Source organism: Eucyclogobius newberryi, unplaced genomic scaffold (assembly GCF_026437365.1).
Source record: "Eucyclogobius newberryi isolate DKJ021-1_F unplaced genomic scaffold, fEucNew1.0.hap1 SCAF_12, whole genome shotgun sequence".
In the NCBI taxonomy this organism is placed as follows: Eukaryota; Metazoa; Chordata; class Actinopteri; order Gobiiformes; family Gobiidae; genus Eucyclogobius; species Eucyclogobius newberryi.
In genome coordinates, this window is record NW_027315746.1 from 13,640,058 (window position 1) to 13,658,609 (window position 18,552).

At 41.1% G+C, this 18,552-nt stretch overlaps 1 protein-coding gene across 1 annotated transcript in view; it reads left to right on the forward strand.

Moving 5' to 3' along the window:
- Positions 1-7,210: 7,210 nt before the first annotated feature.
- kiss1ra (KISS1 receptor a) overlaps positions 7,211-18,552 on the forward strand; it is a 39,407-nt gene continuing 28,065 nt past the window's right edge. The window contains exon 1 of the mRNA XM_072440868.1: positions 7,211-7,463. Coding sequence (XP_072296969.1) covers positions 7,214-7,463 — 250 coding nt within the window. The 5' untranslated portion in view covers positions 7,211-7,213. The remainder of the gene's footprint in view (positions 7,464-18,552) is intronic.

The following is an 18,552-nucleotide window of genomic DNA, read 5'->3' on the forward strand; positions in this document are numbered from 1 at the left end:
AGAGTTTGAGCTTCGGGATCATCCACTCCCGTGACTCTGCTGCTGCCGGCCCTCATTTGTGGATCACAAGTCTAGTTTATAAGCAGTGTGAGACTGTGCCATATTCTGTGCTCAGCGCCTCCGGGTTTTGTATCTAGTTAAGTCCGGGTTTAGTCCGGGTTTAGTCCAGGTTTAGTCCGGGTTTAGTCCAGGTTTAGTCCAGGTTTAGTCCGGGTTTAGTCCGGGTTTAGTCCAGGTTTAGTCCAGGTTTAGTCCGGGTTTAGTCCGGGTTTAGTCCGGGTTTAGTCCGGGCAACCCAGGAATGAAGGCGAGTTCTCTGCATCGCGCAAAAACAAATAAAGGTGAATTAAACACTTTGAACAAATTGAAAAATGGAAAATCACTTCTTTCTTTGCCTGGATATGAGGCTATGACAAACATTTCCCACAGGAGGTGCTTTTGAATGACACAGTTATCAGTCATTGGAACAAACACTAACACTATGGACTGGCACCATCCCACTCCAGCCTCCAGCCGCCACGTCCAGCCTCTTCACAGCAGCCTTAAGGTCGGGGAGGCAGCAAAATAGTGCCCTGGAACAGCCTCCTGGAACAGCCTCCTGGAACAGCCTCCCATTAATGCTAACTATGGCCCTCTGCGTTTACAGTCATGCAATTTGTTTGAAATAAAAATAACCTTAACGTCAAATAAAAAGCACACACAGAAATGTAGTTACAATGACTCAATCAGCAACAGTTTAACATTTTTTAAAAGGGAAATTTCCGAGGGAGGAACTAGACCAACAAATTTAACAAAGTCAGGTTTATAAAATCTTAACATCTTTGACAGAGAATTCTAAAACAGTCATGTTACGGTTGCAAATTCTGTAATTTTGCAATATGAGCAACGCAACTCTTAGACTGTTTTTTCAGTGTATGTATATTGCACTAGCATGTCAGGGAAAGTTAGGTTTGTTCATCTCCCAGTAGCTGGCACTCTAACTCAATTACTGACGTGTGAAACGCCTGGCTGATATAAAGTTGTGAGTCCTTTTTGTATTCTTTTTTTTTTTACATTTCATTTGTTTTATCCTCTGCTCTTAACAACATAACATATAGATGCTCTTATGTCTCTTTACCCAACAATTGCATAAGTCCTAATGGACCTCTATGGAACACAATGGAACATGAAAGGACATTTTTCAGGGACATAATCCTTTTGAAGAGAGAAAATACTATTTGTGTCACTACTAAACCGAGGATAAATGGAAAAGATTGCATATAAGAAACATGACAATTCAAGGTTTTCAGAATCGTGCAAAATTAGGACCATTGACATAGCATTTTTTTAATGATGAAAAGTCCTCAAATCGTTGTATAAAACAGGAAGCTGAAACCCATGAACACTCGAGGAGGGAGAATTGTGGATTATTTTATGGCTGTGAAGCTGCTGAACATTGTCCCCTTCTCATGGACAATAATCACATCAAATATTGCATCGTTGCATGATCACAAAAAACAACTCTGTTCAGCTGTGCATATGACTGAAAGGATTTCATCTGCACTCTTCTCTTTTAAAGTACAGTTTATAACGGTTATTTGTGTGTTTATGGGTTTTGTGATTTTATACATATTTTCCTGTCCTGCAAAGCACTTCAAATTACTTCAAGTACAAATAGTGCTCTACAAATAAACTTGCCTTCCCTAGATATATGAACAATGAGAATTTCTGTGCATTGTACCTTCAACATTCCCAGGGACTTCAGGGACTCTTTCCTTTTTTGGTCAAAGTTAATTGTACACTGTCCCTGTTCAAATACAACACAAACCATACAATATACCATATAATAGACAGTAATAACATGTTGCATAATACATCATTAAATCCATATTTCTGTTTTGTGTACTTGTTTATTTGCTTCATGCAGTAAATGCTTTTTTTGTTACTGAACAAAAAGAGTGCTCACATGTGTTTGCTGGTGAATTGTGCATGTACCAAGCTAATGAATACACTAAGGAGGTGGGGTCAGTCAAGAAACTCAAGAGCCACAAACAGTTCCATGTATTTTTACTTGTATGGACCACTCCAACCCATTCTCCCAGTTATAAAGACAAAATAGGTTGTTTTTTACCTTGATATCTGGAGCTGGGTTTCGATTCAAATTTCAAGAATCGATTCAATTCCGATTTTACGTTTCAAAATCGTTTTTTTCCGATTTCTCAGATCCCATTCGATCCGCTCCGATTTCGATCTGATTTCCGATTCGATCCGATTTTGATTCGATCCGGGGGTTAATGTTATTAAAAATGAAAAATGTATTTGAACTGTTTCCTTCACTTCATGACTGTGTAGAGAAGCAACATATTAAAACTAGTATTATATCAATATTAAACAGCAAATCTTACAAGTATTGGTAGTTACTGATGGAAGACTGATGAAAAGGTTAAGGGTCAATCTACCTTCAAGAAAGATAATCCAGGAGTCCTGAATTATCTTTATTGAAGGTAGATTGAAGTTCACTGAGGGAAATGTAGAAAAGAATTTTAAATAAAAAAAAAGAAAAAAAAGATTTTTTTTTTTTTTTTTAAATAAAAAAAAAAAATCGGAAAAATGATTATTTCAACCCAGCTCTATTGATATCTTACGAGAAAGATACAACAACGTGTCAAAACGTACTGCCATGTGGAGAAGTTGAACAGATCGCACGCCCGTTTCCGAAACCGCCTAAAACACAAAGTTACCGCACAGCAACGCCACAAAAGAAGAGTGAAAAGCCAGAACAATAGTAGTTATGGATACAGAGATGTATGACGCAAATGTATGCGGACGATGACACATGACACAAAACAAAGCCGGCAGAAGAAAAGAAAAAGGCACTCAAAGCGTTACTAAAAGCATCAGCAGAGTCAGATGCATAGAAGAACCTCATAACCAAAACCATCGTCACTGTACGCATTATATGTCACATTAAAAATACTCTATAAAGACACTGCGACCCATAAATGACAGCACCGGCTCTGTTACGTACAATCTATCAAAGGCTCTCGTGGACATAATGAAACCTCTCCTTGGACAAACAGAACATCGCTGCAAAAAGGCCAAACAGCCAGCTCAAGAACTCCGAAACATTAAAGTAGAAGAGGAAATATTAATATCACATGACGTCATCTCGCTCTTCACAAAAAACCCCATAGTCGACGTCACCCTCCACACTGTAAAGAAGTGACGCGCACGAGACCCTTAAAAAACGCACAAACCCCTCCGTCACAGACATTCATGAACTTCGTTGCAAAATCCGTTACAATATTTTAATCAAATACATGGTTGTCATGGAAGATCTGGAGGAAAAGGCCTTCAGAACAGCACAACTACACGTCAGATCCAGCCTGCGGAGAAGGTACGAGGACGACAATAAACACGCAGGAACTGACAGAGCAACTGAACACAATAGACAGAACGGGAAACATAAAATTCACCTGCAACTCGAGGAGGGAAAGGAGGAAAAGGAGGAGGAGCCATAGCTTTTTTGGACACAAACGTTGAACACAAACAGGACGGAAAACTCCAAACCACAACTGGTCCATGAAAAGATCTTCCAAAGGTGATTACAAATCTGATGATAGAAAAAAAATCAATGTTAGGCAAAAAAAACCCTCTGTAATGGTATTTAGAGCATGTGCACCGATAAGAGCTGCACTTACGGGGCCAAATGATACATCCAGAAGTAATGAGGAAGAAATGAATCCATGACCATGAAACAGGACGTTCTCTGCGTAATTCCCCTTAGAGCATCATCACAGGAGAAGATCTGTAAACTGTGTCAGAATGAGAGCCGACAATCAAAGTCACAGCGAGCGGAGCCCAGCGGGAAGGATAAACCAGCAGAAAGAGGCAGGAAGGATAAACCAGCAGAAAGAGGCGGGAAGGATAAACCAGCAGAAAGAGGCGGGAAGGATAAACCAGCAGAAAGAGGCGGGAAGGATAAACCAGCAGAAAGAGGCGGGAAGGATAAACCAGCAGAAAGAGGCGGGAAGGATAAACCAGCAGAAAGAGGCAGGAAGGATAAACCAGCAGAAAGAGGCGGGAAGGATAAACCAGCAGAAAGAGGCGGGAAGGATAAACCAGCAGAAAGAGGCAGGAAGGATAAACCAGCAGAAAGAGGCGGGAAGGATAAACCAGCAGAAAGAGGCGGGAAGGATAAACCAGCAGAACGAGAGAAGCATTCAAGGACAGAAGAAGGTACAAATTGAACTCGTAAGGGCCAAAGTGGAGAGCAGAGTTAGGGAGTAATGAGAACAGCAGTGGAACAGAGAATTTGTGGTTTTCTTTACCTGGGTTACATTTATACTGACACTGATGCTGTAGGTCTATGAAGGCAGGACACACTTTTATTATAATGTATTTATTTATTTTGTCAAACATTAAAAATACATACAAATTTTTCAAATGTTTTCACATGAAAACTTTAACCGATCTCTATATTATGCAAAACCCACTTGAATGAGCTTTAAATTTGCTACAACCGTGTTGCCTCATCATTTGAGTGAGTCTGGATTGTCTGCTTTCACCTACCTCCTATCCCCGCCCACATCCCTGTGCTTTATATGATTATTTGAAATTATATAATATTCTGAGTGATACATGTTTGGATCTAAAACATCATGTGGCTTTTTGTCAAAAATGAAACACTTGTGAATAACACTTGTTACAGTGAAATGTCCCTCTGAAGAGGCGGGGCTTATGAGCTCTGCAGTGTCAAACAGGAAGTCAATGACCCTGTTTCTATTACTGAACCGTTTTAGAACAAAATGTAAACTGATGATCTACTTAAATATTATCGTTCAATACTAAACACCTGAAATGAGAATGTGCTGGAGGTAATATGATATTTCAGTATACAGAATGTACCCACGCACTTGCATGATTGGGTCAGTTAATAAGTTGCTAATATGTTGTGCTTGTTTAATTTAGTAAAGCTTTAATCACTTAATATACGACTCATCTGCCAGTACTGCGGTTATTTCATTTAAGCTCCTGTTACATAGCAAATCCAATCTTACTCTCTCACTGCGATCAATTTCTCAAGGGACATTATTACTTACGATGTGTCTCTAGTGGTGAAAGAGGTCTGATATATGTGCTATGAGTTTATATAACACGGCCGTTAATAAACAGTGTGCACAATCGCTTCAATACTCCAGAGACAGAATATGGATTTTTTTTCATACTTTTGTCAGCTCATTTTGCAGTTTATCATTGTCCGAACATCATTTACACTTTCTCCCACTAAATATGTCCTCTAGCAAGTCTATTTATGTTTATGTAAAATTGTAGACGTCTGTGTTAAACGCTTGTGTTTGATCTGACGGTTTGGCGGCTTATCTGCAGTGGCACCACATGAAAAATGTGCATGGACAGAGGTTGGTCTTTTTTTTGGGGTCATTTGTCATTTGCTCTTCACCAAAATAAATAAACTAATAAATCAAATAGATGGATATAATGATAAGGTTGCCAGGGAACGCGTGACTTGAGAGGTTTTCATCCTAAATAGCCCATATGCATTGTCTCTCTCTCTCTCTCTCTCTCTCTCCCTCTCTCTCTCTCTCTCTCTCTCTCTCTCCCTCTCTCTTTCTATGTCCCTCTCTCTCTCTATCTTTGTCTCTCACTCTTTGTCTCTCCTCTCCTTCTCTATCCCTCTCTCATCCCTCTCTCTCCTCTTCTTCTCTTTCCTTTCCTACTCTCTCTCCCGCTCTCTATCTCTGTCTCTCCACCTCTCCTCTCCTTCTCTCTCCTCTTTCTTTTCTCTCCTCTCCTCTCTCTCGCTCTCTCTGTCTCTCCCTCACTCTCCCCCCTCTCTATCCTCTCCTTCTCTCGCTCTCTATCTCTGTCTCTCCCTTCTCTCTCCTCCTTCTCTCTTTCACTCCCTCTGTCTCTCCTTCTCTCTCTCCTTCTCTCTCTCTCTCTCTGTCTCTCACCCCTCTCTCTCCTCCTTCTCTCTCTCTCTCTCTCTCCCTCTCTCTCCATCTATCTCTGTCTCTCCCTCTCTTTCCTTCTCTCTCTCGCTCTCTCTCTCTCTGTCTCTCACCCCTCTCTCTCTCCTCCTTCTCTCTCCCTCTCTCTCACTCTCTCTCTCCATCTATCTCTGTCTCTCACCCCTCTCTCTCCTCTCCTTCTCTCTCCCTCTCTCTCTCTCTCTCTCTCTCTCTCTCTCTCTCCATCTATCTCTGTCTCTCCCCCTCTCTCCTCTCCCCACTCTCCCCTCTCCTTCTCTCTCCTCCTTCTCTCTCCCCCTCTCTCCTTCTCTCTCTCTCCCCTCCTCTCTCCTCTCCTTCTCTCTCCCTCTCTCTCTCTCCATCTATCTGTCTCTCCTCTCTCTCCTCCCCTTCTCTCTCCCTCCCTCTCTCTCCTCTCTCTCTCTCTCTCTCTCCATCTATCTGTCTCTCCTCTCTCTCCTCTCCTTCTCTCTCCCTCCCTCTCTCTCTCTCTCTCTCTCTCTCTCCATCTATCTGTCTCTCCCCTCTCTGTCTCTCTCCCTCTCTCTCCTCCTTCTCTCTCTCTCTCTCTCCATCTACCTCTGTCTCTCCCCCTCTCTCTCCTCTCCCCCTCTCTCCTCTCCTTCTCTTTCCTCCTTCTCGCCGTCCTCGCTCTTACTATAAAACGGCAGCATCGGACCCGGCGAGCGCTCAGACTCTCTGCGGATCGCGGAGGCAACGATTCCACTTATTGGCAACAAAAGAAAGAGAAGAGAAAATCTATTTCTGAATTGTCATGTCACTGCAAACCTGACATGATTGCAGTGATCTTGAGGGATTGGACGATTGGAAAAACACCGCTTTGTGGAAATAATTCAATGGATAACCTTGCCTAGTTGACTTAGACTGATAATATTGCTTTGCTGCGAATAATGGACTCTAGAGACGGCTTCCCAAGGGCATTGCTTATGTGAGTTAGATAAATAAAACCCTTTTGCAGCAGTTTTGAGCAGTTTGAAATAACTTTTGATGTCACTATTTTGATTTTTTCCCATTCCTAATCCCCTTTTGTTTCCTGTATAGCTTCCCCCCCCCTTCTTTGTTTTATTTTTTTACACGCCTTTTGACCGTATAACTGCTTCACCTTGTCTTCTGCATCTTCAGCTGCCAATCATTGTCAACTTTCCTCCTGGCGCTGCAGGGCATGTTACCTTTCATCTTCCCTGATTGCCGTTAGCGTGCGCTATCGTCCCCCCGTCAAGATGCATCCCTCGGAGGACCTTTGGAACACCACGGAGCAGACGTGGATAAACGCGACCGAGGCAAACTTTTCCCAAGAGAGACGGCCAAAGGAGGACCATGGGAGTCACGAGCACCCGTTCCTGACAGACGCCTGGCTTGTACCGCTGTTTTTCTCTCTGATAATGCTGGTTGGACTGGTGGGCAACTCTTTGGTGATCTATGTCATTACCAAGCACAGGCAAATGAGAACAGCGACCAACTTTTACATAGGTGAGTAGCAGAAAGCGAATGGGATTTTAGTTCATTCAATAATAATGTGTGTCTTTCATGTAACGCTTCAACTCGTGTCAGCTGTAGCATCAAAGGGGCATCGGAACAGTCTGATTGGATACGCGAGGTGCTGTGTGCAGAAGTGTGTGTATGTGATGTGTTAAAGTGAATAAAGGATCACTCAAACGCTACATGGCAAGAACCATTAAAGCAGGACATCCCAATCCCAAAGGAGATGTGGGCTCCTGATACTGCAGGGGAATGCAAATATGTCAGCCCGTGTTATGGTATGGAAACATAATGAAATACATACAATAAATACATACAATAAAAGGAGTTTTTTTTAATGAAAGTGCAAACTATGAGGTGCCATTTAAAGTGAAAGTAATGAGTGGAATTGTAATGTTTGAGGAGGTTGTGACGTACCAGAAAAGTTTCGCTTGGCTTCTCTGAAATGTATATAAAAAGTTAAATATTGGTTCTTGATTTTGGAGCGAGCTAGATGTTAGACCAGTAGTAATTTGGTGTATTTATTTAACCAGCATAGTCCCACTGAAATTTGGATTTTGTTTTTCAGTATTTACATATATTGGCCGATTGCATTTCAGCACCATTGACAGCTCTACGCTTCCGTATAGAGCTGCACGATATTAGAATGGGCTTTGGACATCAGGCAGTGCAATCATTTTACGCTTAGGGCATTCCACGCATGGGACGTTCTTTATTTATTCTATTTTGTCCAGCATCTTATGAAAGGGAACTCTCAAGCTGATTGATATTTTGTACATAACAGTTAAGCTGTAACCCTCTTATTTCCAGTCAAATCAATCATTCTGGGAAGAATCAGGGTCAGTTTGTACTAGTAAGTAAAAAAATTACCCTAAAATAAAATGAAAATGTAATAGGACTTTTATATGGATTCTGCCTGGACATTTGTGCTTCATTCCAAGTCCCTAAAACATTTTTTTTGTGAATTTACCGTCAGCTTTTAAAAAAAGAATAGTTAAAACCCAATAAATGCTCATTTTACTGTCATTCAGCTGATCCCGTTCTACTCATTCATATATTTACATATATATATCATACAAAGACAATCTAGGGGAGATTTAAAATCTGACTTCCTCTTTGCAGAGCTTGTTTCTACTTATAATTAGAGTAAAACAGTAATATAGAGTAAAACAGACATCAGAACACAAAACTACAGCTTCAGTCTCAGCTTCGCAAAGGCTCCAGAGGCGTCAGGAACAGCTTCAGTTTTAAATGGGGGTCATTTTTTCCAGGCATTTTAGGAATAATGGACCCCTAAGCAAGAGGGGTTAAAACATGTTAATACCTTAATGTATTAGTCAAACTCTGAACAAAAAAGTGTATAATTAATAGAAACAAAACCAAGACTAAATCAAGGCTAATTGTGACTGAAAATATGTAATTCAAAATGATGAATAAATCACTAAATATTTACCACAGAGCCGTGCTGCCTGGTGTCCAGTAGCAGTAAAATAGCTTACATTCCATGAAGCCACAAAGAATGAATGAATGTGATGCTTCATTCACGTCTCTTCCCCAAAGTCACCTGTCTTTGTCCTCTAGAGAGGGCTGCACTGGCTCCTCTCTTTCTTGAACATGAGTTTTAGCATTGAAATACTGTACATAGAATCTCTACACTTCAGTTTGCATAGCTGTAATTAAAAAAAAAATACGATGATTTATGGCATTTTTCTTTGGCATGTTGAACATAATTTAGGTACAATAAGAACTAAAAATATAGCCGCAAGCGGCAATGATCGGCCCTCGCCACGCCGCCGCCACACCGCCGCCACGCCGCAAGAGGAGGGGGCGCTAACGCGCCCCAATTGTCCTTTTATTACGCCTACTGCTGAATCTGTGACGCTGTCACATCTTCTCCCCTTTGTTTTACCATCAAAAAGCTATTTTATTTTGAATTCTTGGCAAAATGTGCAGCTTTGCCGCACAGACACCGTGACTCTTTGAATGAAAATGTGGATAACTTTTGATGGTCCTGAAGATGAGTCTCACCAAATTTCAGGTTAATATGTCTAACGCCCTGGGAGGAGTTCGTGAAAGTCTAAAGTGTAAACATGTTCTGGCGATTTCCCCATTGGAATAACATGAAAGGTTTCGGTCATCGTTACGGCAACGCCATAACAATTATGACATGGGTCTCATTGTGTGTGTCAAATTTCATATAATTTCGCAAAACTAAACATTTAACCTCCATATAAAATCTGTAGGGGGCGCTGTGGCGCCAAATGAATTTATTTCACTTCAAGTAGGTTTAGGGCAAAGAGTTTAACAACTGATTCTAATTTGACGCAATTCGGACTTTATCTGCGCAAACGGCAGAAATTTTAAATATGGGAGATTTCTGAAATTCTAGCTACAGTTTGCGGCTTCGCCGCACCGAGACCGTGAGAGGTATCAATGTAATTTGGATAACTTTTGATGTCCCACTCCTCAGTAGCATTTTCACCAAATTTCAGCTTTTTAGGGCCAACGCCCTGGGAGGAGTTCGTAAAAGTACGACGTTTGGAAAAACTCCGAAGTCATGTTTAGCCATTTTTGAAACAATATGGCCGACATTTGGTTGGGCGGACGGCGTTGCCGTAATAATATTTTTTACTTCTCTTGTCACCATCTACCTCTGCGCCAAATTTCATGATTCTACGATCAGATTTTTTTTGGGTCATTTCCCATCTCTCAATGCATTTTTGGTACATTTGGGGGCGCTGACGCGCCAATTTTTTTAATTTTAGAAAAGGGAAATAGCCAGAATGTAGAGAGGCACGATTTTTAGAGGCGTGCAAATTTTTGTGACTTTTCGTCAATGTTCACTGGGTGAAAAATAGGGGGGTTGGTCCCGAGAAGAAGAAGAAGAAAGAAAGAAAGAATAATATTCCGATGCGAAAACAATGTTTCCCATTTTTCAAATATCATAAACTATACATTTTCGGAAAGCGCTCGCGCTTTCCTACCTCATGGTGTGGGTCCCTGGTCACTGACGGGTACTTTCGATAATTTTGAGTGGGCTCCGCCCACTTTGTGTTTTTGGCCCTCTAAACAGTAATAATGTTCAATTTTTGCATTACATGTTTATATGCACGGAACATGCAAGAGATGGGGAACGTATTCGTGAGCTACTTAGCGCAAATGAGTGCTTTATATGGGGATGACGACCGCTTCGCGGTCGTCATCTCAATGTAAAGTGCTCGTTTAGTGCGCACTTTTGCCCGGGCTTCGCCCGTTTACAACGGTAATGTTCCATTTTCCTACTACTAATTAGTATGCACGGGGCGTGCATGAGTGAAGGAGTGCATTAGTGAGTGTTTGGAAGTGGGCGAGCGCTTCGCGCTCGATTTCGTGCGCACTTTCGCAGCCGTGCTTCGCACGGCCTTACGAGATTAATAGGCCTCTCGCCAGCTTGTGGCGCTCGGGCCTAAATATAGCCGCAAGCGGCAATGATCGGCCCTCGCCACGCCGCCGCCACGCCGCAAGAGGAGGGGGCGCTAACGCGCCCCAATTGTCCTTTTATTACATCTACTGCTGAATCTGTGACGCTGTCACATCTTCTCCCCTTTGTTTTACCATCAAAAAGCAATTTTATTTTGGATTCTTGGCAAAGACACCGTGACTCTTTGAATAAAAATGTGGATAACTTTTGATGGTCCACCCCTGAAGATGAGTCTCACCAAATTTCAGGTTGATAGGGCAACATGGAACATGTTCTGGCGATTTCCCCATTGGAATAACATGGGAGGTTTTGGTCATCGCTACGGCAAAACCATAACAATTATGACATGGGTCTTGTTGACTTTTTTGATGGGAATGCCAAAATTGAGTTTTGTGTCAAATTTCATATAATTTCGCAAAACTAAACATTTAACCTTCATATAAAATCTGCAGGGGGCGCTGTGGCGCCAAATTAATTTATTTCACTTCAAGTAGGTTTAGGGCAAAGAGTTTAACAACTGATTCTAATTTGACGCAATTCGGACTTTATCTGCGCAGACGGCAGAAATGTTAAATATGGGAGATTTCTGAAATTCTAGCTACAGTTTGCGGCTTCGCCGCACAGAGACCGTGACAGGAGTTCGTAAAAGTACGACGTTTGGAAAAACTCCCGAGTCATGCTTAGCCATTTTTGAAGCAATATAGTTGGTTGGGCGGACGGCGTTGCCGTGATAATATTTTTTACTTCTCTTGTCACCATCTACCTCAGCGCCAAATTTCATGATTCTACAATCAGATTTTTTTTGGGTCAATTCCCATCTCTCAATGCATTTTTGGTACATTTGGGGGCGCTGACGTGCCAATATTTTTTATTTTAGAAAAGGGAAATAGTCAGAATGTAGAGAGGCACGATTTTTAGAGGTGTGCAAATTTTTGTGACTTTTCGTCAATGTTCACTGGGTGAAAAATAGGGGGGTTGGTCCCGAGAAGAAGAAGAAGAAGAAGAAGAAGAAGAAGAAGAAGAAGAAGAAGAAGAAGAAGAAGAAGAAGAAGAAGAAGAAGAAGAAGAAGAAGAAGAAGAAGAAGAAGAAGAAGAAGAAGAAGAAGAAGAAGAAGAAGAAGAAGAAGAAGAAGAAGATGAAGATGAAGAAGATTAAAGCCGCAAGCGGCATCCAACGGCCCTCGCGGGCCGCCGGCCTTCCGACTCTGCTCTCTGCATTTTACAAAGATGGCGCTAACGCAATTGTCTAAGAACTAAGACAGCGACACATTGGCAATGCTGTGCTTAACCAGTACAAATGAACACAAATGTCGGTCAAATGTGCAGCTCCAGCGCACAGAGACCGTGACACTTGGAATAAAAATATGGATATCTTTTGATGCCCCGCTTGTGTAGATTATTTTCCCAAAATATGAGCTTGATCGAGCTATTGCCCACAGAGGAGTTTGTTAAAGTGTGAAGCATAAAAGTGAACATTTCAAGGATTTGGCGTTTTTCCCATTTGTGACAGTATATTTGCTGCTCCGCCACACAGAGACCCTAGTACTTAAAATCAAAATATGGATAACTTTTGATGCTCCGCTTGTGTAGATGATTCTCCCCAAATATGAACTTGATCGGGTAATCGCCCTAGGAGGAGTTTGTTAAAGTGTGAAGTGTAAAAATGTGGTCATTTTAGAGATTTTGCGGTTTCCCCATAGGGATAACATGGGATGTTTCTGTCATCGCTACGGCTACGCTTTACCAAATATGACTTTGGCTCCCATACTTTTAATTTGGGGATGGCAAATGAGATTTGTGTGCAAAATGTCATGTCATTTGGAAAAACTCTTGTTTATAGGCCACTCTGAAGGCCAAATAGTCCAAATTCTGCGAAAAGTTTGGGGCTCAGCTGCACAGAGACCGTAAATGTTATCCATAAAATTTGAATAAATTTAGATGCCCCACTTGTCTAGAGGAGGTACACCGATTTTGAGATCGGTGGGCCAAACGCACTAGGAGGAGTTGGTTAAAGTGTGAAGCGTGAAAATGTGGTCATTTTAGAGATTTCGCTGTTTTTCCATTTGTGACATATATTTGCGGGTCCGCCACACAGAGACCGTAGCACTTAGAATCAAAATATGGATACCTTTAGATGCCCCGCTTGTGTAGATGATTTTCCCCAAATATGAGTTTGATCGGACAATCGCCCTAGGAGGAGTTTGTTAAAGTGTGAAGCGTAAAAATGTGGTGATTTGAGCGATTCTACGATTTTCCCATAAGGATAACATGGGATGTTTCTGTCATCGCTACGGTTACGCCGTACAAAATATGACTTTGGCTCTCATACTTGTATGATCAGGATGGCAAATTAGAATTTAGTGCAAAATGTCATGTCATTTGGAAAAACTCTATTGTTTATAGGCCACTCTGAAGGCCAAATAGTCAGAATTCTGGGAAACGTTTGCGGCTCCGTCGCACAGAGACCGTAAAAGTTATCCTTAAAATTTGGATAACTTTAGATGCCCCACTTGTCTAGAGGACGTACACCGATTTTGAGGTTGTTGGGCAAAACGCACTAGGAGGAGTTCGTTAAAGTGTAAAACACAAAAATGTGGTAATTTGAGAGATTTTGCTGTTTTCCCATAGGGATAACATGGGAGGTTTCTGTGATCGCTATGACTACGCCTCAAAAATTTAGGCATTTTTGTGATTGGCTTTTGTGATCGGGACGGCAAAATAGAATTTTGGGTAAAGTTTAGACAATTTTGGTAAAACTAATTTTTGACCTTCAATGTTAATTTAAAGGTCACTCTGTAGGGGGCGCTATCGCGGCCATTTCAATTTTGTCAGCCTAAACTGGTCCAAACTAGAAAGTTTAACAACTGATTCAAATTTGGTCCTAATCGGACTGGTTTTGATCAAATGGGAGCAATTTTTAGATCTGCAATATTCCAAAATAAGTTGTCCAACTTTGCGGCTGCGCCGCACACAGACCGTAAAAGGCATCTCAAAAAATTTGATAACTTTAGATGCCCCACTTGTCCAGAGGACGTCCGCCGATTTTGAAGTCGGTGGGCAAAACGCCCTAGGAGGAGTTCGTCAAAGTTTGACGTGAACAAAATGGCTAACTCAGCTTGTTTTCATTTTCAAAGGAAGATGGCGGCCATAGGGTAAGTCTGGGGGCGTGGCCACAATAATATTTTTTTTTTGTCTTCACGAGAGGAATGCGTGTCCCGAATTTCGTAGCTTTACGCCAAAGTTGACCTCGGGGCGTTTCCCATAGGCGCAATGTATTTTGACTTTTGTCGGTGGCGCTGTTGCGCCATTTTTTAACGAAAAAAAAAAAAATGGCCCAGAAAAAATCAAATTTTTCGCCAATTCTGAATTTTGGGCAAAGTTTGGTGAGTTTTTGAACATGTTCAGGGGGTCAAATTAGAGTTCAAAGCGCTGAAGAAGAACAAGAAAAATAAAAAAAATAATAATATTTTTAGCAAAAACAATATAGCCGTTTCCACTATAACAACAAATTATACATCGTTTGAAAGCTCTAAGCCTTCCCGATGCCGCACATGGGGTGGAATCATCATTACGAGCGCTTACGCGCTCGTCACTCCCTATTCCGTCGGGATGCCCCGCCCACTCCCCATAGACTTCCATTGATTTGAGCAGATACAAGCATGGCCATGCCTGCGGCATGGATTCTCGCGTACGGGACGATGCCAGGAGGGTTTTTGGAGGAATGCAGCGCTTCGCGCTGCTGTTGTCAACAATGAGTGAATGGGCTACGCCCATTCACTCATTGTTGACTATTTCTGTCATAGCAGGAGTAAGTATGCATGATCCATGCCTTCGGCATGGGCTAGTTCACTGTACTTGCCAGGGGCGACGGGGTACCAAACATGCGGGCTGCCTTCGGCAGCGTTGCGGGAGCAATAGGCCCTCCGCCCTGCTGGGGCTCGGGCCTAATAATAATAATAATAATATTTTTAGCAAAAACAATATAGCCGTTTCCACTATAACAACAAATTATACATCGTTTGAAAGCTCTAAGCCTTCCCGATGTCGCCATGGGGTGGAATCATCATTACGAGCGCTTACGCGCTCGTCACTCCCTATTCCGTCGGGATGCCTTCGGCAGCGTTGCGGGAGCAATAGGCCCTCCGCCCTGCTGGGGCTCGGGCCTAAAGAAGAAGAAGTAGAAGAAGAAGTAGAAGAAGAAGAAGAAGAAGAAGAAGAAGAAGAAGAAGAAGAAGATTCCGATGCGAAAACAATGTTTCCCATTTTTCAAATATCATAAACTATACATTTTCAGAAAGCGCTCGCGCTTTCCTACCTCCCTACCTTTACCCAATGTAAAGTGCTCGTTTAGTGCGCACATTTGCACGGGCTTCGATTTACGGGACTAATAGGCCTCTCGCCAGCTTGTGGCGCTCGGGCCTAATAAGATTTCCTGATGGAATTTTGTTTACCGGCATTTTTCTGGTTTGGTGGTTCATGTTTTTATCTTTCATCTGGTATTTTTTTTATGTAGACACAGTTTTGTTTATTGAAATAATGGACATAAGGAAGGAGCAAGAAGTACAATACATGACCACAAAGTTTGTTGGGGCGTAACTGAGGAAAAACATACGGACCAAACATGAAGCTACTTGCATTTAATAATGCAGGTGCAGCAAATATCTCTAGCATACTAAGTAGAAGCATTGCATTACTTATTTATTTTTTAGAGAGAGGACAGGTAGTCTGCATTGTCTCCTCTGTTTTGAACTTTATATTGCACATTTTCTATATGGAATACACTGTGACAAAAGTTTTGAGAGCGCTGGACTTTCAGAAATGGTTAAAATTTGCTCTGCTCGTCGTCCATGTGTTGGCTTCTTGTGTTTATGCAGAAATGTTTTTTTCTGACAAATAGCTGCTACCGTGAGTTGTCTGCATAATTTTCATAGTGTGTTTTGACGTTCATGAACAAGAAAGTGCACGGTTAGCGAGCTAGTTGTTGTTAGCTTCACCGTGACAGCAAAACTTAATCCTGGGACCTGCAAGTTGTGAAAAAAGCAAAGAGAACAATAACCAAAAAATAAATACTCACCGCAAGGAATCATTAGGATTCCTGGAATGCAATAGGAAAATGAGCTGCGTTTTTTAACACAAAAAATCTGGTTCACCGGCTTTAACTTTGAACACAAAAAGGACAAATGCATTTTTAAAATGTTTAATCAATTATTCAAAATGCTACTTTTTAATTGTACTTAAGTGCTATTTCAAACTTACGCTACTCTTCCTCAAGTGTATTTTTTGGCTACCACTGATGATTAAAAAAAGATGTATTTTAACTGCATCACATGTTCAATGATTAGTACCGTAAAAACCTTCATACACAACATTTGACCCTGACATAATCACTCAATCTCCTGTTTAGTACAAATAAAGTAACTGTAAATGGTGGCTGCACTGCACAAAAACCCATCACAGAAGCTCTATTGTTCCTGCTTTGTGATTTGAGCTCCAGAATGAGCACAAAGAGGGCTGTTTCCATAGACAGATACTAACAAAACCACACTAAAGCAAACTGTTCTCCAAATGAGTTGTTTAGTATCATCACTGCACAGATCAATAGAAGGTCAGAAAAAAGCATTTCACATCAAGTGCCATTTATAACTAAAAACATTTGAATTTTTAAGCATAATCTTTTTAAGAGACAAGAAAAACAGGACAAGAAAAAGGGTGCAAAATAAGCAGCTAAAGCAGGTTTCATTGGGAATTAAGTCAGGACTATCCCAGGACTCCGCCACAAAAATAAACCAGGATTTAATTTCATTCATCCAGGAGAGTTCCATTGTTGAAAAAATTCAGTTGTAGTTTTCTGGACACTGTTTTAGAAAAACAAGACATTTGGACTCTCATCCAAGAGTCTGAGAACACAGATACTTATCCCACTCTGAGTAAGCCCTGCCCACCAGGCGGAGCCTCCTGATAATAATCCTGTATTTGTTTACACTGTGAGTTTCACCTGGAGCCAATATTCTGTGTTCACCCTTACAGCCCTGTACTTGATTAGGATCAGCATTCTGGTACAATTACAGGACAAAGGCAATAAATCCCTTTCTGAATCTGAAGTATCAAAGTTCTCAGACTAGATCTGCAGATTGAAAATGACTCTTGCATGGGAGACGTCTTGTTTTTCTAAAACAGTGTCCAGATGACAACAACTGAATCTTTTCTACAATTAAATCCTGCACTAAATTAGGATTAAATAGGACTAAACTAGGAATACACCAGTGCTAAATTAGAAGTAAACCAGGATTAAACCAGGGCTAAACCAGGCTCAACTGGGGCTAAACCAGGACCAAATCAGGATTAAATTATGATGGAACAAGGACAAAATTACGATTAAACCATGACTAAATCAGGACTAAACCAGTGCTAAAACAGGACTAATTTTAAACCAGGACTAATTTAGGATAAAACCAGGATTAAAGAAAAATGGCCTCCTCCATCATTGTTTTGTGTGTGTGTTTATTTTGTGTGGCATGTGCTACGCCTTAAAAGCTTGAAATAGGTTCACCTTTGGAGCTACAGGAGGAGCACCTTTGCAGCTACAGATTATACTGCAGTGTGTCCTCTGAGATGATGTCCTTCAAGACGGATTAGCATTTGCACTGTCCACCCCATAAAGCACCCATATGTCTTATTGTATTTTTTTAAGTGTTCATCTAATTCATCTAAAATTCAATCCAAACCACTATAATTTGGTTATTATTTTGTACATGTCATTTCATTCTCTTCACAGTCATCTAACCCGCATAATAAGATCTGGGTTTGGCCTGTTGACTACACTGGGTGGGATTACATGTCAAGGGTGGTCTCAAAGCGATGCATGTTTAGTCCAACATGTTTCATCAGAATTCTCCTCACGCACATTTCAAAGGAAGGTAATTGATTCCTGTTGCTCAACTCAATTACGACATGTCTGAAAGATCGGCGACGGGATCTGCCTCGTTCCGAAAATGCAAACGTGATGGTTATTGCAGGTGGGCAAAAAAAAGAATAATAATATTTCCTGTGGTTCAAGTGTCACATACAGATTTGATGTAATTACCTCTTTTTGTAGCATTTTGTAATTAGTTCATTTTTTTGGACGACACTTGATATTCACAGCTTTCATATCTCCAAAACAACAATGGAGATATTATTTATTTTCTTCCCACCTCTTGTGATTGTTTGTCAAAGGTCATTGTATTTTTCAGAGAAGTCAATATGCATCAGTTGAAAGATGACGCAGAATAATATGCACAAAACTAACAAAGATGTGTGCGTAGAGGGTAAACACAGTCTTTTCCAAAAACTTGACATTTGAGGTGGGCGAGACATATTGTGGGTGTGATTTTAAGCATTGAATTATATCACAAGTAGATCATAATTTAACGTGTTATTCTTTGTAAAGCACAATATTGATCTACAGTAAAACCTAAAAAAATAATAGAAAAACTGATTAAAAACACGTCCAAAACTGTTGAAAAACTGCAGAATTGATTGTGACATTTCACCGTAACAAGCAGCCGATTGTTATTTACATGTTTTTTTTATTTTTACTGGCTCTGTGACATTTAAAAACTCTCACTCAAGAAACTGACC